This window comes from Pan paniscus, chromosome 3 (genome assembly GCF_029289425.2).
Source record: "Pan paniscus chromosome 3, NHGRI_mPanPan1-v2.0_pri, whole genome shotgun sequence".
Taxonomy (NCBI): domain Eukaryota; kingdom Metazoa; phylum Chordata; class Mammalia; order Primates; family Hominidae; genus Pan; species Pan paniscus.
In genome coordinates this window covers 125,479,755-125,507,743 of record NC_073252.2, presented here as the reverse complement: position 1 = coordinate 125,507,743, position 27,989 = coordinate 125,479,755, and the positions used below count along the sequence as shown (strand labels likewise).

The 27,989-nt window shown below is 38.5% G+C and overlaps 2 protein-coding genes across 10 annotated transcripts in view; both read right to left on the bottom strand.

Moving 5' to 3' along the window:
* SLC25A31 (solute carrier family 25 member 31) overlaps nucleotides 1-14,022 on the bottom strand; it is a 44,140-nt gene extending 30,118 nt beyond the window's left edge. For both annotated transcript variants that reach the window (XM_003823100.5, XM_055111814.1), the window contains exon 1: nucleotides 13,298-14,022. In XM_003823100.5, the coding sequence (XP_003823148.1) occupies nucleotides 13,298-13,529 (232 nt within the window). In that variant the 5' untranslated portion in view covers nucleotides 13,530-14,022. The remainder of the gene's footprint in view (nucleotides 1-13,297) is intronic.
* A 3,313-nt stretch (nucleotides 14,023-17,335) lies between these two features.
* The window catches only part of INTU (inturned planar cell polarity protein), a 97,709-nt gene continuing 87,055 nt past the window's right edge, over nucleotides 17,336-27,989 (bottom strand). For all 8 annotated transcript variants that reach the window (XM_034959116.3, XM_003823099.5, XM_034959115.3 and 5 more), the window contains one exon: nucleotides 17,336-27,741. In XM_034959116.3, coding sequence (XP_034815007.2) covers nucleotides 27,630-27,741 — 112 coding nt within the window. In that variant the 3' untranslated portion in view covers nucleotides 17,336-27,629. The remainder of the gene's footprint in view (nucleotides 27,742-27,989) is intronic.

Below are 27,989 nucleotides of genomic sequence, written 5' to 3'. Positions count from 1 at the left end.
GTTGTATTTCTCAGAGGCTAGTAACCCTTAGGCTTATTCCCAAATCCTGATGTATAACACCTATGGTGGTAAGGCTGTTACAAATGAGTATGATAGAATAAATCCACTTACTGATTTGTACACATACTTATGAGAATGAGAACAGGATAAAAGAATCTAAAGTGCCCTTATCTTTATGATCTGGAACCATTTTGAATGGGTGTTAAAATTTATCCAGAAAAGGGATCCATTTCAATTCCAGGCAGTTTCTAGAGAACTGAGGGAGAGATGGGAAGAAATCTTTGACGCCAGTAATCTCCCTACCTGAATTCTCCAGGGATTGACCAACCCATATAATTCATTGTGTACCCCTTAAAATTCAGAACTATCCTTATGATATAGAGCTGCCCTAGAGCATGGCAGGCTAGCTCTGCAATAGCCTTGGTTGTTTTCACTCGATTACAAATTGTAAAATGCTTTGGCCTTGCTGTTCTGAACAGGATACCTCTAGCACCAGTTCGGAGAATACCCAGAATCAGTCTTTTAAAAATAAAGATTCAAAAGAAAATAATCTCAGTTAACTGCGCTAGTGCTCAGAATTGAACAAAGTTAGATAAGTACATAGAGGGAAAGATAATTATTTGTTAAATAAGTAACATTAACCCTGTGGGAAAAAAATAATCTTGGTGAACCCAAGGCTGAATATAAAGTGATTACACAAAGACAATTCAGAAGCATATTTAATGGCAAAGAAATAATCTTCTCAGTACTCATAGCTGACTCCATCTTTACTAGAGTATTCAACATGTGATGGTAACAACTACTACTTACTGAGCATTCACTATATGAACCAGTCACTGGCAAAGGATTTACATGTATATCATTTAATCAATTATGCTTATTATGTAGGTTCTCCAACAGCACCCATTTTAAGTATGTACAAAGTGAAACTTTAAAAAGTTTAAAAACTAGGCTAGGTGCAGTGGCTCACGCTTGTAATTCCAGCACTTTGGGAAGCCAAATTGGGAGGACTGCTTGAGCTCAAGAACTCAAGACCAGCCTGGGCAACATTGTGAGACCGCATCTCTACAAAAAATTAAAAAAATAAATTAGCCGTGTGCAGTGGCATGTGCCTGTAGTTCCAACTACTCAGGAGGCTGAAGTAGGAGGATTTCTTGAGCTGAGGACGTAGAGGCTGCAGTGAGCTATGATCACACAACCTCATTCCAGCATGCGTGACAGAATAAGAACCTGTCTTCAAAAAAAAAAAAAAAAAAAAAAAAAGAAAAGAAAAAAGAAAAACTGTCTGAGGATTACTAGCCAACCAAGACTTAAAATCAGGCTTTCTGTCTGACTCCAAAACTCTACTCTAGGCTTGGATTTCTGGAGAAACAAATCACAGAAAAGTTCTAAAATTATAATAGATGAAGCTTTATTAAAAAAAAGAAACTGCTGTAACAATTTTTGAACAGGAAGATAATGAAAAAGTTCACAAATACATGGAAATTAAACAACATGCTCTTAACAACCAATGGGTCAAAGAAGAAATGAAGAGGAAAATTAAATCTTGGGATAAAATGGAAACACAACATACCAACACTCACAGATGCATCAAAAGCAGTTAAGAGAGAAGTTTATAGCAATAAATGCATATGTATAAAGAAGAAAGATCTCAAATAACCTAATTTTATACCACAAGGAGCTAGAAAAAGAACAAACTAAGTCCAAAGTTAGAAGAAGGAGAGAGACAATAAAAATTAGTGTTACCAAAATGCCAAGGGTTTAGTCTAGGTTCTGCTGCTTATTGCACAGAAAACCAATCACAGAGACGATGAGTACTGCCAGGGAAGAAGGCTGTTTTGGGTGCTGTGTCTGAGGAGAACAGATCAATCTCAAATCCATCTCTTTCATGCACTAAAATTAGGAGTTTATATAGCAGAAAAGAAATGTAACTATGTGTGGGAAAGCAAGAATTAGGGAGGAATAAGAAGAAGGACTTGGTCAACAGGTAATCAATCAGGCAGTCATGACAGGCTAAGGGTTAGTGTCTCAATGTCCAGATGTGGTGATCTGGTAAGTTTCAGTTCCTCGATACTATCTGGGAGGCCCAAAGGTTGGTTTCCTGAGAAAGGAACTCAGATATGACAAATACGAGTTTCTCAAGTTTTAAGACTGAGAGGTCAATTTCTTGGTTTATTGATGAGAAACAATAAACATCAGTTCCATGGGCCAATTGAGCTGGTTTCAATGGCAGAAATAAATGAAATAGAGACTATAAAAATAATAGAAAAATATCAGTCAAACTAAGAGTTTATTTTTTTGAGATCCAGTGCTGGTTGGTATTTTATTAGAAGAAGATAAACAAAATTGACAAACCTCTAGCTAGACTTAAGAAAAAAAGAGAGGCGAGTCAAGTAAGTAAAATTATAAGTGAAAGAAAAGACACTACCACTAACATTACAGTAATACACAGTCGTAAGAGATTACTATGAACAATTATATACCAAGAAATTAAATAACATATATGAAATTGATAAATTTCTAGAAACATATAATCTACCAAGTCTGAATCATGAATAAATTTCTGAACAGACCAACAATGATTGAATCAGTAATCAGAAACTTAACAATCAAGAAAAGCCCAGGATCTGATGATTTCACAGCTGAATTCTACTAAATTCATTTTACAAGGCCAACATTACCCCGGTACCAAAGCCAACCAAAATACTACAAGAAAAGAAAATTGCAGGCCAATATTCCAATGAACAAACATGCAAAAATCCTCAGCAAAATACTACCAAATTGAATTCAATATAATGATAAAAGGATCATTCACCAAGATCAAGTGGGATTTATGCCTGGGATGCAAGGATGGCTCAACATGCACAAATTGGTAAATGTGATATACCACATTAACAGAATGAAGGACAAAAATCATATGAGCATCTCAAAAAATGCTGAAGAAGCATTTGACAGAATTTATCTTTATGTAATAAAAACTCTCAACAAATTAGGTATAGAAGCAATGTACTACAACATAATAAAGGCCATATGTGACAAGCTCACAGATAACATCATACTCAGTGGAGAAAAGTTGAAAACTTTCCTCTGAGATCAGGAATACGACAAAGGGATCCACTCTTGCACTTTTATTCAATATAGTACCTTAAGTTCTAGCCAGAGTGATTAGGAAAAAGAAAAGTAAAGTACCCAAATTAAAAGGAAGTTAAACTGTCTCTGTTTGCAGATGACATGATCTTACATACAGAAAACCCTAAATATGCCAACAAACTATTAGACTAATAATTCAGTAAAGTTTTAGGATATAAAATCAACACAGAAAAATCAACCACATTTCTATATACTAACAATGAACTACCTGAAAAAGTAATAAAACAGTATCATTCACAATAGCATACACGAAACATTAGGAATAAATTTAACCAAAGAGGTGAAAGATCTGTACGCCAAAAAGTTTAAAAAACTGATGAAAGAAACTGAAGAGATATCCAGGCATTTGGAGCACCCACTCACCTAGATGAGCAGCCTGAGCCACCCTACCCTTTCTGTGCAGAGATTGTGGTGCAGTGGGGCCCTCTCTGCTCCATACACAGGCAGATCTCCAGGCATTCAAAGAACCTGCTCACCTGCATTGGCAGCCTGAGTCACCCCGCCCTTCCTTTGCAGAGATCTGTGTGGAGGGGGCCTTCTCAGCTTCACACTCAGGCAGGCAGAGTACCTACTTGCCATGATCAGCAGCCTGAGCTGCCCCATCCTTCCTGTGCAGACATTGTGGTGAAGTGGGGCTGTCTCTGCTCCACAACCAGGCAGATTTCCAGGCATTCTGACCATCTGCTCTCCTGAATCATCAGCCTGGCCCATCCTTTCTCCCAGTAAATAGGGGTCAAGTACATATGTAGCTGTGTTTGCCTCAGTTGACTTAGCTGTACATGCTATCTACTGGCCTGTAGGTTGGATCCCATAGCCCAATATAAAACCTGCTGACATACATGCATAGGGCTATAGAAGCAAAGTCAAAAGCCCCTGTCCAACATTGTCTACAGTTACACCCCCAAGGGTTATAGAGCAAAGTCAAAAGCCCCTACCCAACACTGTCTACAGTTACACCCCCAAGGGAGGAGGGGGAAAGAGAAAAGAAAAAACCCCAATAATGTTACATAGAAAAAGAAAAAAAATCCTACCTGCATTAAAATGACTACAAAAATTGGAAGCACTAGTGTCTCCAGTTGAGAAGGAATAGGGCAAGAAATCAGGCACCACAAAAAATGTGAATGTAATAACAACACCAAAGGATCACACTAGCTGTCAAGCAATGGTTCCTAGCCAAAATGGAAACTCAGAAATGACTAAGAATTCAAAGCATGAATTGCAAGGAAGCTCAATAAGATCTAAAAGAAGGTTGAAAATAGACACAAACTTCTAGAGTAATCTGGGAAATGAAAGAAGAGATAAACATCTTCAAAAGAAATCAATGAGATCTTATGGAATTGAAGAGCTTACTTAAGAAATTTCAAAATACAATTAAAAAAATTATCAATTGACTGGACCAAGCAGAAGAAAGAAATGCAGAGCTTGAAGACTGGTCCTTTAACCCAGTTAGACAAAAATACAGAAAAAAGAATTTTAATAAATGAACAAAGTCTTTGAGAAATATAAGATTATGTAAAGCAGCCAAACCTACAAGTTACTGGCATTCCTGAAACAGAAAAAGTAAACAACCCAAAAAACATATTTGAGGAAATAATTCAAGAAAATTTCCCTAATCTTTGTCCAGATACAAGAAATCCAGAGAACATCTGTGAGATACTGTACAAAATGAACATCAATCACCAAGGCATATAGTCACCAGAATGTCCAAGGTCAACACTGAAGAAAAAATCTTAAAGAGAGCTAAAGGAAAAGGTCAGATCATGTACAAAGAGAAACCCATCAAGCTAACAGTAGCCTTCTCAGCAGAAACACTACAAGCCAGGAGAGATTGGGGGCCTATTTTCAGCATTCTTAAAGAAAAATTCAAACCAAGAATTTCATATCACACCGAACTAAATTTTATACATGAAGAAGAGATAAAATCTTTTCCAGGCAAGCAAGTGCTAAGAGAATTTAGTTACCACCAGACCAGGTGACAAGCAATCCTTAAGGGAGCTCTACACATGGAAATGAAAGAAAAATACCTGCTACCACAAAAACACTGTTAACATAGCCAAGAGATCCTACAAAGCAACCACACAATATAAAATATGAAGAAACCAGCTAACAAATTCACAATATGATCAAAACCTCATATATCAAATATTAACCTTCAGTGTAAACCTTTAACCACCCCATTTAAAAGACAGAGTGACAAGTTGGATAAAAAACAAGATGCATCTGTCTGCTGTCTTTAACAGACCAATCTCATATGTAATGACACCCACAGGCTCAAAGTAAAGGGTTGGAAAAGGATCATGCAAATAAAAAACAAAAAAGAGCAGGGGTCATTATTCTTATATGAGATATAACAGAGTTTAAACCAGCAAAAATAAAAAGGACAAAGATGTGCATCACATAATGAAAAAGGGTTCAATTCAACAAGAAGATTTAACTATCCTAAATATATACATACCCAACATTTGGACCACCCAGATTTATAAAACAAGTACTTCTACACTTACAAAAAGACTTAGCCAGTCACACAATAAGAGTGGGGGACTTCAACACCCCACCAACAGCTTTAGACCATCAAGGCAGAAAATGAACATAGAAATTCTAGACTTAAATTCCACACTTGACCATTCGAACCTAATAGACATCTATAGAATACTCCACCCATCAACCAGAGAATTACATTCTTCTCTTCTACACATGGAACATACTCCAAGATTGACCACATGCTAAGCCATAAAGCAAGTCTCCATAAATACAAAAAAATTGAAATTATATCAACCATACTCTCAGACCACAACAGAATAAAAACAGAAGTCAATATCAAAAAGATCTCTCAAAAGCACAAATTATATGGAAATTAAGCAATTTGGGCCAGGCGTGGTGGCTCACATCTATAATCCTAGCACTTTGGGAGGCTGAGCCAGGTAGATTGCCTGAGCTTAATTTGAGACCAGCCTGGGCAACATGGTGGAAGCCCATCTCTACTGAAACATAAAAAATTAGCTGGGTGTGGTGGTGCACGTCTGTAGTCTCAGCTACTCAGGAGGCTGAGGAATGAGAATTGCTTGAATCCGGAGTGGGAATCGCTTGACTCTGGGAGGCCAAGGCTGCAGTGAGCTGTGATGGTGCCACCACACTCCAGCCTGGGGAACAGAGTGAGACCCTCTCCTAAAAAGAAAATTGAAATCAGCTGTTTAAAGGAAAAAACTAATAAACTGGTTTTTGAAGGCTATTTTACACATGGCTTTTTAACTATTAATGGCCACTTTGGAAATGGCTAATACAGCTGACTGGTATGAGATATTATGGGTTTCAGACTAGGAGTTATTAGTTATAATTCTGTAATTATGATTATATTGCTGAGTATATAAAAAATGAGTATAATATATAATAGCACAAGCCAGGCATGGTGGCTCATGCCTGTAATCCCAGTGGCTTGGAAGGCTGAAAATGGATGACTGCTTGAGGCCAGAAGTTTGAGACCAGCCTGGGTAACACAGTGAGACCCTATCTCTAAAAAAAACAAACCCCAAACAAACTTAGCTGCCATGGTGGCATGTGCCTGTGCTCCCTGCTACTGAGGAGGCTGAGGTGGGAGTTCTTGAACACCAAAACTCCAGGCTGCAGTTAAGTCACGATTGTGCCCTGCAGTCCAGCCTGGGCGATGGAGCAGGACCCTATCTAAAAGAAAAAAAAAAAAGAGTAGTACAAAGGTTTGTAACTTTGATTAGCGTACTGAACATAAACAGAAGGTTTTAATGATAAAGACATCTGGAAACTAACATGAGACCATGATGACAGAGTGTCAGATTTATGACTAAAGAGGTTTGCTAGTGTTGGCTGAAGAATGTGTTCCTTTGAGAAAAATTGTATTTGCACGAATAAAACCATTTGCATCAAAAGAAATGTCAATATCTCAATGAAAATTTACAAACAAATCCCTAGAAGTATAACAGGAAAACTGTTAAAGTAGTATAGCAGGCAATTCTTAATGGGTTAGGTCAGAAAAAATATAAAATCTCACATACATAAAATAGTTTTACATAGATGTCACAGAATTCTTGAATTCCCTGAAGCTCCAGGTGTCAGGTTAAGAACTCTTGTTTTAACCTCTTTTCCCATAGATCACACTAAAACATCTTATTCTTATTTCCTTCTTTGCCTCTGCTGTACCTTGCTGTTAGAAACTCCAATGCCCCTGCTAAGAGTATAAGACAGGAGGAGCCCCTAAGTAAAATTCTGAATGCATTTTCTAACTATTTTTGGGAGTCAGGTTTCAGCGTTTTAATTCAACTCTACTTAGATATGCTATGCACTACATAGGTTCCAGTTCCCTTGGACAGATTACAAAAATCTACTCTATGCATAATGCAAGTTTATCCCAAATTATTTCATTTACAAATGAACATCTGGAGTACATGTTTATAAATTCAGGAACACACACATACACATTAGTTACAATTACTTGAGCACTATGGTACAGACACATGTTGAATATTTTACATGCATTATCTTCTTTAATCCTCACAACTACCGTATCAGATAGGTATAGTTATTATACCAGTATACCACTGAGGGAACTGGGGCTGAGAAAGGTTAAATAAAAACTGTTCAAAGTTACAAGGTATGGGAAAGGCTGAGACTTGGTTCTAGGTCCATTCGACTCCAGGTCTAGAGTTACTGCACTTCTATTGCCTCTATATAAAAATCCATTCTGGATAAAACAGTATTTTTTGGTTAGAATAAAACAAGGTTAAAGCAGAAGTGATACAATGGCAGGAACGTTTTGACTCTCTAGTCATACAGAATAAATGGATGGTTTCTTAATATATATCACAAAATTGGTAGAGAAAAATATAGTGATGGTGACCTCTTTCTCCATTAAAAGTAAAATAAATAAATAAAAGTTTAAGTTTCTAATTCCTAAGAAAAAAATTTCTTCAAAATTTAAGAAGGATGAGAAAAACCTGCTCTGAACCTAATTTTGAACAAATAAATAAGAATTGAAATAAAAGTGACAGGAAAAAGTTACTGGGCCATTTATTGGCTGGCCTTGCCAAGAACAAGAATGTTAGGCATGTTTGGATATACAGTCTAAACCAACATTTTTTTTTTTTTTTTGCAGGGGAGGTTCAACATGTTTTGATGATATGCCTATCAATTAAAAAAAAAGTCTGCATGACTTCCAAATAGTATACATTAATAAATTATATACCTTTGCAACTATACTACCATATTATGTACATCTGTAAAACATACTCAAAATATAAATTAAAGAATGAGATAAAGATTTTTCATTTAAAAACTTTTATTTGGTACCTCCTCCACAGCAGACATTTTGTGCCTACTGGGGACAGCACTAGGAACAATGTTCCTGATCTTATGGAGCTTACATCTTAAGAGGGAGGGACCAGGGAGATAGGTAGCAAATAACTATGTCTGTTAGCAATAAAAAACTGTAAACAAAAAAACAATATATGAAGATTGGGAATAATAAAAGGCTATTTAGATAGGGTTGTTAGGGAAACTTGAATGTTAGATGATATTAGAGCAAAGTTAAACATTTATTTAAAAGATGAAAAACAATATTTTCAAACATCTTGCTAATTATGATGTTTTCACACCACCATTTACTATTATCTCAAGGCACTGTTAGGGTGAAGTTCATTTTTAAGAATAGTATATAGGAATCTATATTTCAAATAGTCTTCTTGTCTCAGGTCCAATTAGACTGTCATTGTTTCTACACTGAATGTCATGTGAATGATGAAATAATACGCCACTTCTTGGAGTAAATGGCATCAGCTTTTTCTTGTGGTTCATCATTTGATATTGGTGTTACCCTTGATTTGGTTTTCACGGCAGAATCTTTTTCAAAGTTTTGTCCATGTTTTGAGGATTTAGTTAAAACCTGATAATAGAATCTATAAATCCAGTTAATTGGGCAAACATAAACAATAATATATTATTGAGGAAGGGTGCTTGTCATTCCCTCTACCTTGTGTAACTCCCACTCTTTTTTTCAGGATCCCTTAATGTCCCGTGATACGTAACTGACATTGGGCCCAAGCATAGGTGACAATGCCAATTTATATATTAAATATCAGTAAAATTTATTTTTGTATTTTACTTAAAGTACATATAAATAAAATACCTAATATTTTCTTCCCATACCCCAAAATAGCATCTTCAAGATGGACCCTAGGATATTAAAAAACCTCACTGTTCTAAGTCTTCAGAAAAATGGGTTTGGGAAAAGCTTAGATGAAAGCTGATAAACTCGTGACACAGAACTCCTAAAAGAGAAGAGTTTGGATAGGCTTGTAAAAATGAGACTGTATGGATCTTTTTTTTTTTTTTGAGACAGTCTTGCTCTGTACCCAGGATGGAGTGTAGTGGCACGATCTTGGCTCACTGAAGCCTGTGCTTCCCAGGTTCAAGTGATTCTTGTGTTTCAGCTTCCCAGGTAGCTGGGACTATAGGCGTGCACCACCATGCCCAGCTAATTTTTGTATTTTTAGTAGAGACGGGGTTTCACCATGTTGGCCAGGCTGGTCTTGAACTCCTGGCCTCAAGTGATCTGCCCACCTCTGCCTCCCAAAGTGCTGGCATTACAGGCATGAGCCACCATACCCAGAAAATCAGTTCTTTAAAAGGCTACATTTACAATATACTAATAAGACAGTTCCTTTGATTAAACACATATTTACATATGTATATTTTGCTCAGTGAAAAACCAAAATGTTAATTGTGGTGACTTTAGCAGTGATGTTACTTTTTGCTTCTTTATATTTTCTAATTTTCTACAATAATTATGCATTATTTGCATAATAAAGGCTTAAACAGTGTTAAATAAAAGTACACATACAAAGTTGGCAGGTGATAAAACCAACTAAAGAATATAATAAATCTTTAAGAACAACATAAGGATAAATCCAGAAGCTTTCATAAGCCAAGAAAAGCTTATAAAAAGTGTCAGAAACACTCAAAGTGATATTTAAAGCTATATTCAAGGCAAGAATGCAGAGATCTATCCTTGTAATGGAAAGAAAGTAGAGATAAGGTAAGAAACTAGAGAGCATCTAGTTGTGCATTCTGTGTTCATATCTCTTTCTCCAGCTCATTTCACATGGCCTAAAGAAAGGAAAAGTTGTGAATAAAATTATAGAAAACATAAAAACAATCTTCAGGACACCTGAGATGTGCATGTGTCTTGACTTTCAAAAAAGAAAGAGAAGGCAAATTGCAAGAAATTTATGTTTTAAAATAAGGAAGTTGGTAGGTCATGACCATACCAAAAATATAATAGTCAAGCTTGCCTCTACTTATAACGATTCAGTTGTAATTAACTGCATATTGACATTTTGAAATACGTCAAATAAATATGTGTACAAGTATACATACAATCATCATAGATTCAATAGCTACAAATACAGATGACACAGGTTGAGCATCACTAATCCAAAAATCCAAAATTCTCCAAATCTGAAACTTTTTGAGCATTGACATCATGGGCAAAGGAAATGCTTATTAGAGCATTTTGGATTTTAGATTAGGGATGCTCATGTGGTAAATATAATGAGAATATTCTAAAATCTGAAAAAATTAAAAATTCCACAACTTTTGGTCCCAAGCTTTTCGGATACTCAACCTGTATAAATGATGACCAAATACTATAAGCAGAGTTGTTGACATGAGTTTCTGCAATGATGAACAACTCGTAGTAAACTTCTGAACAGAAGAAAGTACGATCTTTTTTCTACTTCCTTATATGGTAGCTGCATTACTGGAATCAGTGTATACTAAAATCATGCCCCAGACAACGTGTTTATAAGTAAATCAGAGTTAAGTTATTTCTAGGCTTAGAGAAACATAAACAGGTTTCACTGCTACACGAAAATCGAAGGGGAGATCTAAAAGTCATTCAGGTTGCGGGATAAATCTTCATCATGTATGACTGGCCCGCATATAGCAGCAGGACGTTTAACATTCCTGGCCCTTGCCTTTCATACCATTGTAACGTAGGATTATACCCCTCTATCTTTGTGCTAAATAAAAAAAAATTGCCCCACAAGTTTCCGAAATTGCCTCTAGATGGCAATAGTATCCTTGTAAATTACTGATCTCTTAGCATAGGATACACCATGGTACCTTCATAAAGCTTTATATATAATAGAAAACATCTTCAAGTTCTACTTATGATCCTCTCATCTTGGAACTTAAAGCAAGGACCAGGATACATCTGAGAATGATATCAACTTACAAGGGCCATATTGAATACGTTTAGGTTTAAATATTGTGAAAAACATTTAAAATATGAAATAAATTAGCACTAGTCAGCCCTATCTGACCAGAATACTTCATTTTACCTGACAAAATATTTGAAGCAGAAAAGCTAATAATAGAGAGGTCCCTACTTCTCTTCAGAAGTCTTAGAATATAAACGAAGAAGAGACAGGTTCCTTGCTTTTCCTGAAAAAATCTTGGGGGAAATGAGAAGCTTGCTTTAATTAAATGAATGAGTGGAGAGAGGCAAACTATGAAAGACCTGAGCTTAGCTCCCAGATGATGCATTAAGTTTCTACCCCTGACCCCATATACTCCACGCCACAGGTCTGGAAGAGTTGTAACCACATCCCTAGCATTCCTAGGGTACAAGGTGCTTTTTTAAATGGGACAGTATCTGGCCCTAGAACAGGACTAAAAGAAAGGTCTGCACTGGAGTTGAAGCCACTTCATTTCTTGAGAATACACAATAAATGTCTATTTCTTTTTAAAAGATCATACAGATTTTTCTATTGAATCCAACTATATGGGTGGATTATATAAAATATCTGATAGACTTATCCCTTTAGCTAACTTGGGAGCCATTTTGCAGCAATGGTTCACAAAGCACTTTCGTTATTTCTTTAAATCATTCCAATATTAATAGAAAAAAATCAATGATGAACAAAAATGAAATTTTAAATAAGGACAGTGCTTGATGCAAAAAGAAAAACTGGTAATACTGATCCCATCTTTATTTTAAACTTGTATATACTGTGTTAGTTATGAATTTTTTTGCATGACTTGATTTTTAAAAGATTGCATTAAAATAGTTTAAAGTTTTTTTTTTTTTTCTGTTTTTAGGAGTGGAGGTTTAATAGAAAAAATAAAGAGAAAGGAGAACAGCTCTCTCTCTAGTGAAAGAGAGGGGCTTCGGAAACGGAAGGACCCTAAAGTTTTGTTTGTTTTTTTGAGACAGGGTCTCACTCCTTCATCCAGGCTGGAATGCGGTGGCGCGATCTGGGCTCCCTGAAATCCCCGCATCAGGGTCCCGCAAGTAGCTGGGACTGCAGGCGTGCGCCACCACGCCCGGCTAATTTTTGTATATTTAGTATAGACTGGGTTTCGCCATGTTAGTCAGGCTTGTCTAGAACTCCTGAGCTCGAGCTCAAGTGATCCGCCCGCCTCGGCCTTCCAAAGTGCTAGGATTATAGGCGTGAGCCACCGCGCCTGGCCTTAAAATACTTTTTATCTTGATGACTGAGGGTTGGGTTTTTTTTTTTTTTTTTAGCGCCCCCTTGAATTTTGGGCAGAACGAAGTACCCCCTTGGTCTTCAGTAGAATAAGCAGAACCTCTTTTCACTAATAGGTTTCAGAGTACTGGTAAGCCCTAGTGCTCCCATATTTGTACTTCTCTTAGACATACTATTTCAACAAATATACATATAGATTTTGACACAAGGTCTCCTCTGTCGCCCATGCTGGAGCATAGTGGGGTGATTATACCAACAAATATTTAAGCAACTTAGAGCACTAGTTATAGCAGAGTGCCTAATGGCATCTCCCTCAATCCTGGGAGGTCAACCACTTTCCTTCTGGACCTGGCACAGGTGCACCAAGGTGTAAATCGCACTGCAGATTTAGAGAAAGAGAAGGCAGTGGTCTCCCCGGTACCAGGACTTGGTCAGGACCAACGCGGCCCTGGAAAAGCAGAGCCTGTTAGGTTCAGAAACTAAATTCTGGAAGGGTAAGAAGCAAATTCATCACCGACAGCTGTAGCTGTGGTTGTGGGGCCCACAATCATGCCCCTCCCAGCCACCCCTCTTCTCTGGGAAGCTGACGAGGGCGCCGGGAGAGGCTGTCGGGGCGGCCTGCCTTTACGCACCCTGCTCGCGAGGAATCCGCACCAGGCAGTCCACCATGCCTTTGTACCGCGCCTCGGGGCTGATCTGCTTCGACGACGCCTGCACCTGCAGCAGCAGCTTCACCCGCTCGATGGGCGCCACCGCTGTCTTGGACACAGCTGCCGCGACTCCGCCGGCCAGAAGGTCCTTCCCGAAGGACGACGCGTCAAACAGCCGCTTTTCTGCCTTCTTTTTTGCAGGCTCACGATGCATGATGGAGAAGGATATAAAAACCGGCAGCAGTGGCTAAAAATGAGTACGGGAGCTACGATGAAGGGAAGCGGAAAACCGCTGCAGCATCGTACTGGCGAGAAAGTGGCTCTTGGGACGCTGAGAGAGCGGAGCGCCTGCGAGGCGCGTGCGGAAAAGCTGCGCAGGCGCTCCAACGGCCTCCAGCCACGTGACGCCTGATACGTGACACCTGACACGTGACTCCTGACACGTGGCTCCTGGATGCGCGGTGACGCCTGCGCACTTCTACGAGCGGAGCCTGGGCTTTCTGATGAGGGAGGGGTCCGGAGGCGGTGAGCATTGAGCAGGAAAGGCGAGGGGAGGGGCCCAGGAGAGCCAGTTCTGTGTGAAGAAATTTAGTAGCTGAGACTAGGCCAGAGCAGTAAATCAGCGGTGTGAGATGAACAGAATTTAGTTTTAGTTCCTAGTGTTACCCCCTTCACTTTCTTAATCGCTTTAATCCGTTACGTTTTTTTTTGACCAGAGATGGTTCCTTTGACCTTTCTTGGCATCTTAAAAAAGAGTCTTACCTGTTGTGTGATTCAAGTGATGTTCCCCTTAAATTTCACCCTATGTGCCTGTTAATGCTTCAAATTCCCTTGGAAATTGCTTTAATCTGTTCCTTTAATTAAGCAGGGATCCTTTGTCTAGTCACTTTCTGTGTCGTTTTGATGATTGTGCCCCCATAGCATAATACATGTTCCTCTTTTTCATATTGTATTTAAATTGATAATATCCAGAGCAGTGGTTCTCAATCCAGACTGCACATTCAAGGGGATGAGGGGTGTTTTGTTTTGTTTTTCAAATTGATGCTTGGGATTAGGCCCTGCACATTAAATCAGAACGTCTAGAAGTGAGGCCTGGCATCAGTATTTAAATTCTCCAGGTAATTCTAATGTTTGAAGTAATTCTAATTCTAGGGTTGAGGGCCAATGACCTATCTAGAAGAGTAGTTCACAAACTTTTCGATTGCAGGACCCCTCTTTTTCACTCTGAAAAATTATTGAAGGCCAGGTACCAGTAATCCCAAAACTTTGGGCCAAGTCCAGCCTGGGCAACATAGTAAGACCCCTCCTTTACAAAAAAAAAATAGCTGGGCGTGGCTGCACAAGCCTGTAGTCCTAAGTATAGCTACTTAGGAGGCTAAGACAGGAGAAATGCTTGAGCCCTGGAGTTGTAGGCTGCAGTGAGTTATGATCTCACCACTGTGCTCCAGCCTGGGCAACAGAGCAGGACCCTGTCTCTTAAAAAAAATTATTGAAGACACAATGAAGCTTCCGTTTTTATTATGTATATTGGCATTTACCACTCAGAAATTAAAACACGATTTAAAAATATTTAATTCATTTAAAATAAAAATCCATTACAGGATAGCATAAGTATGACTTTTAAATAAAAAATGTAGTAGAAAAATAGTATTGTTTTATATTTTTGAATCTCTAATGTCTGATTTAATAAAAGACAGCTAGATTCACATTACTGCTTTTGCATTCAGTCTGTTGTGATATCACACATGTAGCCACTGGAAAACTCCACTGTTTATTCAGGACAGAATGAAAGTGAAAAAGGCAAATAATAGTATCATTTAAGAAAATACCTTTGACCTCATGGTGTTCCTGTCTCCGTGACACAGAGGGGTTTTCTAAACTGCACTTTGAGAACTCATTTAGAGGAGGTTGGCAGATTCAGGTTTGACTTCTTTCGGCAAAAATACTCAGTAGAGGTACGTCTAGCCTGTACATAACATTTGTCTTTTTCTTCCACCTCACTTTTTTCACTTAATATATCGTGGAGATCCTTCTATAGTAGCATTTAATATATCCCTTTTTACAGCTCGTTTGGTGGTTTGAAATAAATGGAGATCCCATCTTATCACCTCTTACTCTGTAGGACCTGCAGAGCCTTACAACACATCTATAAAATGTGAGATGAGTTTTTAGCTTTTTTTGAATGTTAGGTTCTAATTTTTCCTTTGTCTTAAGTGTGTTATAACCCTTCTACTAGTACTTGTCACTAGTAAAAAACCATTTAGGTCAGAAGGATTCCAGACCAGGAATGTTGTCAATATTTTGATTACCTCACATAAAATCAGTTGGCAAGTCCTACTGATATCATATGTTTGGTGCTACTTCCTTTCCATGGTGGCTTATTCAACGTTTTTTTTTGAGACAGAGTCTCGCTCTGTTGCCCAGGCTGGAATGCAGTGGTGCAATATTGGCTCACTGAAACCCGGGTTTCAAGCAATTCTCCTGCCTCCGCCTCCCAAATGGCTGGGATTACAGGCATCCACCACAACACCCAGCTAAGTTTTGTATTTTTAGTGGAGACACGGTTTCACCATGTTGGCCAGGCTGGTCTCAAACTCCTGACCTCAAGTGATCCACCCGCCTCGGCCTCCCAAAGTGCTGGCATTACAGGCATGAGCCACCACGCCCGACCGGCTTATTCAACTCTTAACTGGGGTTTCCAACTCGAATCTCTGTTTCTCTCTTTCACATGCAGCAGCCAGATTAATGTGTCTAAAGCATTAATTAATTAATTCTTAGGCTTAAACAAAATGGAAAATCTTTCCATTGCATTGACTTCAAAATCCTTTGTCAAATTCATTGTAAATTCAATAAACAATTGGCTTTTTATTAGCAAACATCTGAAAAATGAAAGGTTTCATTCTCCTTCAAGGGAATTTGAAGCATTAGCAGGCACATACGGAGAAATTTAAGGGGGAAATTACTTGAATCACTACAGGTAAGAGTGTCTTTTTAAGATCCAAGAAAGGTAAGGGAACCATCTCTGAGGACAGAAAGGAAGTGTTCTGCTGCTCCCCAGGGCAACTTTCTCTTTCTACCCTCCTCTAACATTTGACTTGATAGCTGACAATGTTTACATCATATTCCTTTATGATATCAAGCTTATTTCTGACATGCATTCATTGATAGAAGACAGACAAAAGTGAAAGTGTCAACTTAAAAATGTAGCTTTGTTAACCTTTTAAAAAACTTTTTGTTGAGACAGGGTCTCACTCTGCACCCAGACTGGAGTGCAGTGGCAAGATCATGGCACACTGAAGCCTTGAACTCCTGGGCTCACGTAATTCTCCCACCTCAGCCTCCCAAGTAGCTAGGACTACAGGCAAAGACCACCATATCCAGCTAATTTTAAAAATTTTTTGTGGAGATGGGGTCTCCATATCAAGACAAGCCCAAGCTTGTCTTGAACTCATGGACTCAAGCAGTTCTTCCGCCTCAGCCTTTCAAAGTGCTGGGATTACAGTAGTGAGTCACCGCGCCCAGTAGCTTTTTAACCTTATTAAAAACACTAAATCAGCTCTTCAATAGGTCGGAGCTGAAACTGAGTAATTTACTGCATTGATTTTACTTACTGATTAGGGAAGGAAAAAAATTCTAGTGATTTATGTTAACATTAAAAGTACAGAGTTTCTGGATCTTTGCTCTGTTCACTTTGCTCTCCGGAGAAATCAGCATGATTAGTTTCCTCACTTCAGGTCTGCAGTCAGCTCAGCATCCCTTTCCTTGGTCACCCTGTCTGCCACATCTTACATCCCCTTCTCTTGCTTTACAATTTTTTCTCTTAGCATTTACATATTTTACTTATTTATCTTGTCTGTGGTATGCCTCTCCCATTGGAACATAAACTCCATGAGGGCAGGAATTTTTAGCTGTTTTATTCATTGCTATAGCCTCTGCCTCCACATCAGCGCTTGGCACAGGGTAGAAATGCAATAAACACATGTTGGATGAATGCATGAAAAGGCAATACAACTGCAAACAAACCTCCAAACCAGTTTTATTTAAAACTATCAATATAGTATAAAAGTAGCTTTAATTACATAGAATATACAAACACAACTGCAAAATTAAATTATTTCATACAGTTTTGGTGCATAAAGTTTCAATAACATTTAATAATTTAAAAATATCCAAAGTATAAATTCTTGTTCTGAAAACTGTTTATTGATAAATGATTTTTCTCAGCTTTTCCCCAACATTTTGTACAGTAGCAGGTATGATTTAGCTGACTACTTGGTTTTCAACCAATGGATATTTAATAATGATAATAATAAATGGTAGCAGTAGTAGCTAACACTTTTATAGCATGTAATTTGTGCCAGGCACTGTTTAGAGAGAATTAACACGTACAATTATGTTCAAAGCAGAAAAACCTAGTAAATTGGTTTCACAGCTTTGCCCATTTGTATTAGAAATATAAAAAAGCAGGTATTACAAAATGCTATCTTGCCATTATACAGCATCATCAATAGTCCCTTGGCACAAATAAGAAACATTCCCTTACTAGGTACACTTCTCTGGCAAGACACAAACAAGAGCTAAAGAAAGGGGAGAGGGAGAGAAAGTAAGAGTCTAAAATGTAATTTTGGGGGGGCTAAACATATGATAATGAGACAGTATTTGATATTTTAAAAAATGCTAGCTATATATAGTTTTTCACATTAATAGTTGTTGGTGGAAGGGAACATTTGCATGATACTAATAAAATCCAATTTAACAACGTTTCTGTGTCTTCTAAAGCATATTTCTAGGATATCTGCACTGTCATCCTGTCCCCCTTTATTTAATAAAGTAACAGGCACTTTATTGTCTGATAATCAGTTTGATGTTTCAGATGTGATTCTGAACATATTTGGAAAAATAGGCAGCTAAGTTTGCCTACAGAGCTTAGTTCAATATCCATTTAGAAATGAAAAAATAAGATGTGTGATTTTATTTCTTAAAAATGCAGTGCCTCTTTAACATGGAAATTACAGTGCACATCTATGATACAGCAAATAATTTTCCTTTTATTAAGATCAGTAGTCTGCTCTGCCTTTTTATTTCCATTACTGAGCGATGGTCTCATGTTTCTCTGACACCAGGAAAGCAGTTCAACACATCAAAATTTCATTAAATGAAACAAAAAGTCCCCTATGATAAAACCCTACCTTAGTTCAGTTTGTATGAAAACCTGAGGTGATCAACAGCTACGTTTATTCATAATTATCAGTATTAGAAGTAGTTCATGGTATTTTCAGGGACATATCCAGAAATTTAAGACATCTAATAAATTGTTTTAACCAAAGTGTCTTAATACATATATATGTAAATAAGCAGTCCTAAGACAGCAGTTGTGAGTCAAATGGTAGCATATGACAATATTGTGATCTTAAGGGGAGAGTATTTCAAGCTTTTTTGTTTTTTAAACAGAGCCTTGTTCTGTTGCCCAGGCTGGAGTGGCAGTGGCACGAGCTAGGCTCACTGCAGCCTCTGCTTCCTGGGTTCAAGTGATTCTCCTGCCTCAGCCTCCCAAGTAGCTGGGACTTCAGGCACCTGCCACCATGCCCGGCTAATTTTTTTTTTTTTTTTTTTTTTTTTTAGTATTTTTAGAAGAGACAGGGTTTCACCATGTTGACCAGCCTGGTCTCAAACGCCTGACCTCAAGTGATCTGCCTGCCTCAGCCTTCCAAAGTGCTGGAGTTACAGGTGTGAGCAACTGTGCCTGGCCTCAAGCTATTTTCTGTAGCATTTCAAGAACCAAGGTTTTTTACCCTAATTTGAATGCCAAAATTAAGGCCCACTAGTCACTAATGGGACAAATATGTAGTGGTTTGCAACTTAAATGCTTAAGTGAAAATCTCTCAAACTGTGACACAGTGATAATAGTGTTTCTTTTAAGACCAAATGACTCAAATGGTACACCCAGTGTTTTGCAGTTAGTTTTGACTAAGCTGGACAGCTCATATTTAAGATGGAAAAATGTAGAGACCGATTTTAGATGTGCTGGTATAGCTTGTATTCAAAGCTTAAGACCTGGAGAAGAAACAGCTCAGTGTTGGAATGTCTTGGGGGCATCGAACCTCTAGGAGGATCTACAGGGTAAATGTCAAGTAAAAATGCAGTATTGATGTTCTTCCTTTCTCTCAATCTACCAAATTCTCCCAGCCAAAGAAAATTCTCCACCATTAGTTTTCTTTTCCAACTAAAGGTCAAGTAAACTATTGTTCACTAAAGTGTTCCCCCTTTGAAAAAACCCAATGCATAATGATCTATATTTCTAAGATAAAAGTTAGTATTTTTTTTTTTTGAGACGGAGTCTCATTCTGTTCCACAGGCAGAAGTGCAGTGGTGTGATCTTGGCTCACTGCAACCTCTGCTTCCTGGGTTCAAGCGATTCTCCTGCCTCAGCCTCCTAGGTAGCTAGGATTACAGGTGCACACCACCACGCCCAGCTAATTTTTGTATTTTTAGTAGAGATGGGGTTTCACCATGTTGGTCAGGCTGGTCTCGAATTCCTGACCTCATGATCCACCTGCCTCGGCCTCCCAAAGTGCTGGGATTACAGGCGTGAGCCACCACCGTGCCCGGCCAAAAATTAGTATTTTATAAAAGAAGTCACCATAGAATTTTAGTTAACTTTTTCAGTGTCTTTAACATGATTTAGCTTTAAAAAAAGATTTACATGCAGCTTTCCTGAAATTCATGAATTATATAAAATGCATGTGAAATATACTTGAATGTGATTTTTTTTTTTTTTTGAGACAGGGTCTCACTGTGTTGCCCAGGCTAGAGTGCAGTGGCATGATCATAGCTCACTGCAGCCTCAACCGACTGAGCTCAGGTGATCTTCCCACCTCAGCCTCCCAGGTATCTGGGACTGTTAAAAGAGAGTGCTACCACACCCGGCTAATTTTGGTGTTTTTTGTAGAGATGGAGTTTTTGCTATGTTGCTCAGGCTGGTCTTGAACTCCTGGACTCAAGTGATCCACCTGCCTCAGCCTCCCAAAGTGTTGAGATTACAGGCGTGAGCCACTAAGCCCAGCCGCTGAATGTATTTTAACAAAAAAAAACAAAAAAAAATAAAGTTGACAAATAGTTTAAAAAATACATATATACACACACACACATATATATATATCCTAGTCAAAATCGAGCTTACCTGAAACTTAAAGAGAAATAAATAAAAAGTAAGTTTAATTTTCATCTTTCCCCCTTTCCCCACAGTGAGGTATGTACTAGGATAGTTAAATTAATGAAAAGTATCTGATAAGGAATAAGTACTTGGACATTACTAATTTAGGAGGTGACCAACATGCAAGAGGCAAAAAAAAAAAAAAAAAAAAAAGTAGAACAGAGAGCCCAGATGGTCAAAGAGAGGCAGCTCTGCTCTGCAGCTCCCACCAAGAAGGAAGAAAACTGTGAGTAAACTCTGCATCTTCAGTTGAGGTACCGAAGTTCTCTTATTGGGACTGCTAGGTGGCTGGCATGACCCACGGAGAGCAAGCAAACAGGGTGGAGCAAGATCCCATCCAGGAACTGCACGCAGCAAAGTGAACTCCCTCCTCCAGCCAAGGGAGATGGTGAAGGATTTTGCTTCCCCTCCCTGAAAACCAGGCTTTTCCCACAGATCCTTGCAACTTGTAGATCAGGAGGTTCCCTCCTGAGCCAATGCTACCAGAGCTTTGGGTCCCAAGCACAAATCTCTGCTTGGGTGGGCAGCCGCTTTGAGCAGGCACTGAGACACTGGAGTATTTGCATACTCCGGCTCTGGGAACTCCCGTGAGGCAGGAGATCTGTCCACTCTCATGGGGAGGGGGCTGAAGCCAGGGAGCCAAGCAGCCTTGCTCTCACAGAACTCTATAAGCTAAAACCCACTGGCTTGGAATCCTCCCCCACCAGCTAGAAACTGCCTAAGACTACTGAGTTCTGGAAGTGGGGAAGGAGAGGGGGGAGAAGGGAGGGGAGGCCGCCATCACTGCGGCTTCAATTGGCCACTTTCCCTTGCTGCTAGCGCCAGCGAGATGGGGTGGAACCCAGATTCATTCCTCTTCGCTGGACAGGGCCTCCCTGTGGGAATCTCAGCATCCCCAGCCAGGGGTTTATGGACAAAACGCTGATAACCCCGAGAGGAGCCCCTAGGAGGAAGGATGGCTGAAGTATCATGGATCAGTGATCTTAGTCTTCTCTGCCTGCTGGCTCTGGAGAGTCAAGGCAGTCCAGATGAGGGGGATTCCCCCCAGTGTAGCACACCCACCCTGTCAAGGGGCAGACAGACTGCTTATTTAAGTGGTTCTCTGACCCCGCTCCTTCTGACTGAGACCTCCCAACAGGAGTCTCCAGACACTTCATACAGGAGCATTCCGGCTAGCATCAGGCCAGTGCCCCTCTGGGACAGAGCTCCCAGAGGAAGGAGCAGGCTGCCATCTTTGCTGGTCTGCAGCCTCCACTGGTGATATCTCCTGGAAGACGAGAGACCCAGGCGAATAGGGACTAGAGTGGACCCCAGGCAAACTGCAGCAGCTCTGCAGAAGAGGGGCCTGACTGCTAAAGAAAAACAGAATGCAACAACATCAACAAAAAAGACACCACAAAAACCTCATCCAAAAGTCAGCAGCCTCAAAGATCAAAGGTAGATAAACCCATGAAGATGAGAAAGAATGCAAGGATACGGAAAACTCAGAAAGCCAGAGTGCCTCTTCTCCTCCAAAAGATTGCAACATGTCTCTAGCAAGGGCACAGAACTGGGCTGAGGCTGAGATGGATGAATGTCAATCATCCATCCAAGATGGGAAATAACGAACTTCACCAAGCTAAGGGAATATGTTCTAACTCACTGCAAAGAAGCTAAGAACCATAATAAAACATTATAGGAGCTGTTAAGCAGAATAACCAGTTTGGAGGGGAACGTAAATGATCTGATGGAGCTGAAAAACATGAGAACTTTATAATGGAAACACAAGTATCCATAGCCAAATAGACTAAGTGGAAGAAAGGATATCAGAGTTTGAAGACTATCTTGCTGAAATAAGGTAGGCAGACAAGATTAGAGAAAAAAGAATGAAAAGGAATGAACAAAACCTCTGAGAACTATGGGATTATGTTAAAAGACTGAACCTACGACTGGCAGATATACCTGAAAGAGACAGAAGAATAGAACCAAGTTGGAAAACACACTTCTGGATATCATCCAGGAAAACTTCCCCAACCTAGCAAGACAGGCCAACATTCAAATTCAGGAAATCCAGAGAACCCCAATACAATACTCCATGAGATCAACCCCAAGACACATAATCATCAGATTCTCCAAGACTGAAATGAAGGAAAAAATGTTAAGGGCAGTCAGAGAGATAGGCCAGGTCACTTATAAAGGGAAGCCCATCAGACTAACAGCAGACCTCTCAGCAGAAACCTTATAAGCTGGAAGAGGTTGGGGGCCAATTTTCAACATTCTAAAGGAAAGAATTTCCAACCTAGAATTTCATATCTGGCTGAACTAAGCTTCATAAGTGAAGGAGAAATAAAATCTTTTTCAGACAAGCAAATGCTGAGGGAATTCGTCACCACCAGGCCTGCCTTGCAAGTGCTCCTGAAGGAAGCACTCAATATGGAAAGGAAAAACTGTTACCAGCCGCTACAAAAAACACATTGAAATACACAGATCAGTAACACTATGAAGCAAAAACATAAACAAGTCTGCAAAATAATCAACTAGCATCATGATGTCAGGATAAAATTCACACATAACAATATTAACCTTAAATGTAAATGCACTAAATGCCCCAAATAAAAGACGCAGAGTGGCAAGCTGGATAGAGTCAAAATCCATCAGTGTGCTGTATTCAAGAGACCCATCTCACATGCAAGGACACACATAGACTCAAAATAAAAGGATGAAGGAAAATCTACCAAGCAAAAGGAAAACAGAAAAAGGAGAGGGTGCAATCCTAGTTTCTGACAAAGACTTTAAACGAATAAAGATTAAAAAAAAGACAAAGGCATTACATACTGGTAAAGGGGTCAATTCAACAAGAAGAGCTAACTATCCTAAATATATATGCACCTAATATAGGAGCACTCAGATTCATAAAACAAGTTCTTAGAGACCCACAAAGAGACTTAGATTTCCACACAATAATAGTGGGAGACTTTAACACCCCACTGTCAATATTAGATCATCGAGACAGAAAATTAACAAAGTTATTCAGGACTTGACCTCAGCTCTGGATCAAGTGGGACCTGATAAATATCTAGAGATCTTTCCACCCCCAAACAACAGAATATATATTCTTCTCAGTGCCACATGGTACTTACTCTAAAATTGATCACACAATTAGAAGTAAAGCACTCCTCAGCAAATGCTAAAGAACTGAAGTAATAACAAACAGTCTCTCAGATCACAGCGCAATCAAATTGGAACTCAAGAGTAAGAAAGTCACTCAAAACCACAAAACTACGTGGAAATTGAACAACCTGCTCCTGAATGACTCCTGGGTAAATAATGAAATTAAGAGAGAAATCAAGAAGTTCTTTGAAACCAATGAAAACAAAGAGACAATGTACCAGAATCTCTGGGGCATAGCTAAAGCAGTGTTAAGAGGGAAATTTATAGCACTAAATGCCCAGATCAAAAAGCTAGAAAGATCTCAAATCGACACCCTAGTATCACAACTAAAAGAACTAGTGAACCAAGAGCAAACAAACCCAAAAGCCAGCAGAAGACAAAAAGTAACCAAAATCAGAGTGGAAATGAAGGAGCTAGAGACATGAAAAACCCTTCAAAAAATAAATGAATCCAGGGGCTGCTTTTTTTTTTTTAGAAAATATTAACAAAATAGACTATTAGCTAGACTAATAAAGAAGAAAAGAGAGAAGAATCAAATAGACACAATAAAAAATGATAAAGGGGATATTACCACTGATCCCATGGAAATATAAACAACCATCAGACAATACTATAACAGCTCTGTGCAAATAAACTCGAAAATCTAGAAGAAATGGATAAATTCCTGGACACATACACCCTCCCAAGACTGAACCAGGAAGAGGTTGAATCACTGAATAGACCAATAACAAGTTCTGAAATTGAGGCAGTAATTAATAGGCTACCAACCAAAAAAAGCCCAGGACCAGATGGATCTACAGCTGAATTCTGCCAGAAATACAAAAAGAAGCTGATACCACTTCTTCTGAAACTATTCCAAACAAATGAAAAGGAGAGACTCCTCCCTAACTCATTCTATAAGGCCAGCATCATCCTGATATCAAAACCTGGCAGAGATACAACAAAAAAAGAAAACTTCAGACCAATATCCCTGATGAACATCAATGTAAAAATTCTCAATAAAACACTGGCAAACTGAATCCAGCAGCACATCAAAAAGCTTATCCACCACGATCAAGTTGGCTTCATTCCCGGGATGTGAGGCTGGTTCAACATATGCAAATCAATAAACTTAATTCATCACACAAACAGAACTAAAGACAAAGACCACATGATTATCTCAATAGATGCAGAAAACGCCTTCAATAAAATTCAACATCCTTTCATGTTAAAAACTCTCAATAAACTAGGTATTGAAGGAACATACTTCAAAATAATAAGAGCCATTTATGACAGACTCACAGCCAATATCATACCGAATGGGCAAAAGCTGGAAGCACTCCCCTTGAAAACCAGCACAAGACAAGGATGACCTCTCTCACCACTATTCAACATAGTATTGGAAGTCCTGGCCAGGGCAATCAGGCAAGAGAAAGAAATAAAGGGTATTCAAAGAGGAAGAGAGGAAGTCAAAATGTCTTTGTTTGCAGAGGACATTATCCTATATCTAGAAAACCCCATTGTTTCAGCCCAAAAGCTTCTTAAGCTGATAAGCAACTTCAGCAAAGTCTCAAGATACAAAATCATTGTGCAGAAGTCACCAGCATTCCTATACACCAACAACAGGCAAGCAGAGATCCAAATCATGAATGAACTCCTACTCACAATTGCTTCAAAGAGAATAAAATACCTAGGAATACAGCTAACAAGGGAAGTGAAGGACCTCTTCAAAGAGAACTACAAACCACTGCTCAAGGAAACCAGAGAGGACACAAACAAATGGAAAAATATTCCATGCTCACAGACAGTAAGAATCAATATCATGAAAATAGCCATACTGCCCAAAGTAATTTTTAGAGTCAATGTTATTCCCATTAAACTACCATTGATATTCTTCACAGAATTAGAAAAAACTATTTTAAAATTTATATGGAACCAAAAAAAGAGCCTGTATAGCCAAGGCAATCCTAAGCCAAAAGATCAAAGCTGGAGGCATCACACTACCAAACTTCAAACTGTACTGTAAGGGTACAATAACCAAAACATCATGGTACTGGTACAAAAACTGACACACAGACCAATGGAATAGAATAGAGAACTCAGAAATAAGATTGCACATCTACAACCATCTGATCTTCAACAAACCTGAGAAAAACAAGCAATGGGGAAAGGATTCCTTATTTAATAAATGGTGCTGGGAGAACTGGCTATCCATATGCAGAAAATAGAAACTGGACCCATTCCTCATACCTTATACAAAAAATTAAGATAGAATAAAGGCTTAAATGTAAAGCCCAAAACTATAAAATCCCTAGAAGAAAATCTAGGCAATATCATTTAAGACATGAGCATGGGCAAAGATTTCATGATGAAATCACAAAAGCAACTGCAACAAAAGCAAAACTTGACAAATGGGATCTAGTTAAATTAAAGACCTTCTGCACAGCAAAAGAAACTATCATCAGAGTGAACAGGCAACCTACAGAGTGGGAGAAAATTTTGGCAATCTATTCATCCAACAATGATCTGATATCCAGGATCTACAAGGAACTCAAACCAAGTTACAAGAAAAAATAGAACCTCATTAAAAACTGGGCAAAGGACATGAACAGACACTTCTCAAAAGAAGACATTCATGCAGCCAACAAACATATGAAAAAAAAGCTCAATATCACTGATTGTTAGAGAAATGCAAATCAAAACCACAATGAGATATCATCTCACACCAGTCAGAGTGGCTATTATTAAAAAGTCAAGAAATAACAGATGCTGGCGAGGCTGTGAGGAAATAGGAACGCTTTTACACTGTTGGTGGGAATGTGAATTAGTTCAACCATTGTGGAAGACAGTGTGGTGATTCTTCAAAGATCTAGCACCAGAAATGCCATTTGACCCAGCAATCCCATTACTGGGTTTATACCCAAAGTAATATAAATCATTCAATTATAAATATATATGCACACATATGTTCATTGAAGCACTATTTACAATAGCAAAGACATGGAATCAACCCAAATGCCCATCAGCAATAGACTGGATAAAGAAAATGTGGTACATATACACCATGGAATACTATGCAGCCACAAAAAGGTATGAGATCATGTCCTCTGCAGGGACATGGATGAAGCTGGAAGCCATTATCCTCAGCAAACTAATGCAGGAACAGAAAACCAAACACTGTAGGTTCTCACTTATAAGTGGGAGCTGACCATGAGAACACATGGACAAAGGGAGGGGAACAATGCACACCAGGGCCTGTTGTGGGGGTAGGGAGAGTATTAGGAAAAATAGCTAATGCATGCTAGGCTTAATACCTAGATGATGGGTTGATAGGTGGAGCAAGCCGCCATGGCACATGTTTACCTATGTAACGAACCTGCACATCCTGCACATGTACCCCAGAACTAAAACTAAAACTAAAATAAAATAAAAGCACATTTTACTTGAGGTATTTTTGAAACCTCAATGCAATCATCTCATTTTACATGAAAACTCTGAGCTTAGAGAGGTACAAAAACTTGCTCATGGTCATAGCACTACTTAGTTACAGCACCTGGTCACCTGCTCCCAATTTCATAATCATTTCATCAGATATCAGTATGAATTTTGAGAAAAATAAACAACAAATTGAGTATTTTTCAAGAATAAACATTTCCTATATTAATCTGATATAAAAAACACTTCACATTATTTCAAACTAGTCAATAAATTAACATTATATACCAAAATAGCAATAAGTTAACAATCCCTTCTTTCACATTTTAATCAAGTATATTCTCAAAAGTCTTACAATATTACATTAAGATTTAATGTATCAAATCCAACAGCATTTCATCTCAATATTTAACAATATTATGTTCAATATTGAATAGTAAAAAGAAGCTAAACTTTATCTCTTTGTGTATTGATTTCAGCAATTCTGACAGTGTTTGATCCTCCATGCACATGTTTCTACGCATCAAGAAAGCACGGCTACAAGGTTAACCCAAAGAACAATTTAAAAGCTATTTCAATGGCAATTTCTGTGACTGAGTCATGAAAACAGACATAAAGTTCTTGAGGTTTTGGATGAAGAAAAAGTCTCCTGCAGAAGAAAAGAACACACTCATTTCAGAAATTAAAACAACAACAAACAACAAAAACTCTAACCATCCAATTAATTTAATTTTTGTTTCTGAAAGCATCAGTAGTAAATTTAAAATCCATGAATCTAAATCTATACTAGGGAGAAAGCAGCTAGATTTATTTCTAAATAAATAATATATGCCTTAGGTCAATTAGTTTTTATTGCTCTAGAGTGTAATAATCCTATTTTATCAATATGTATTATGA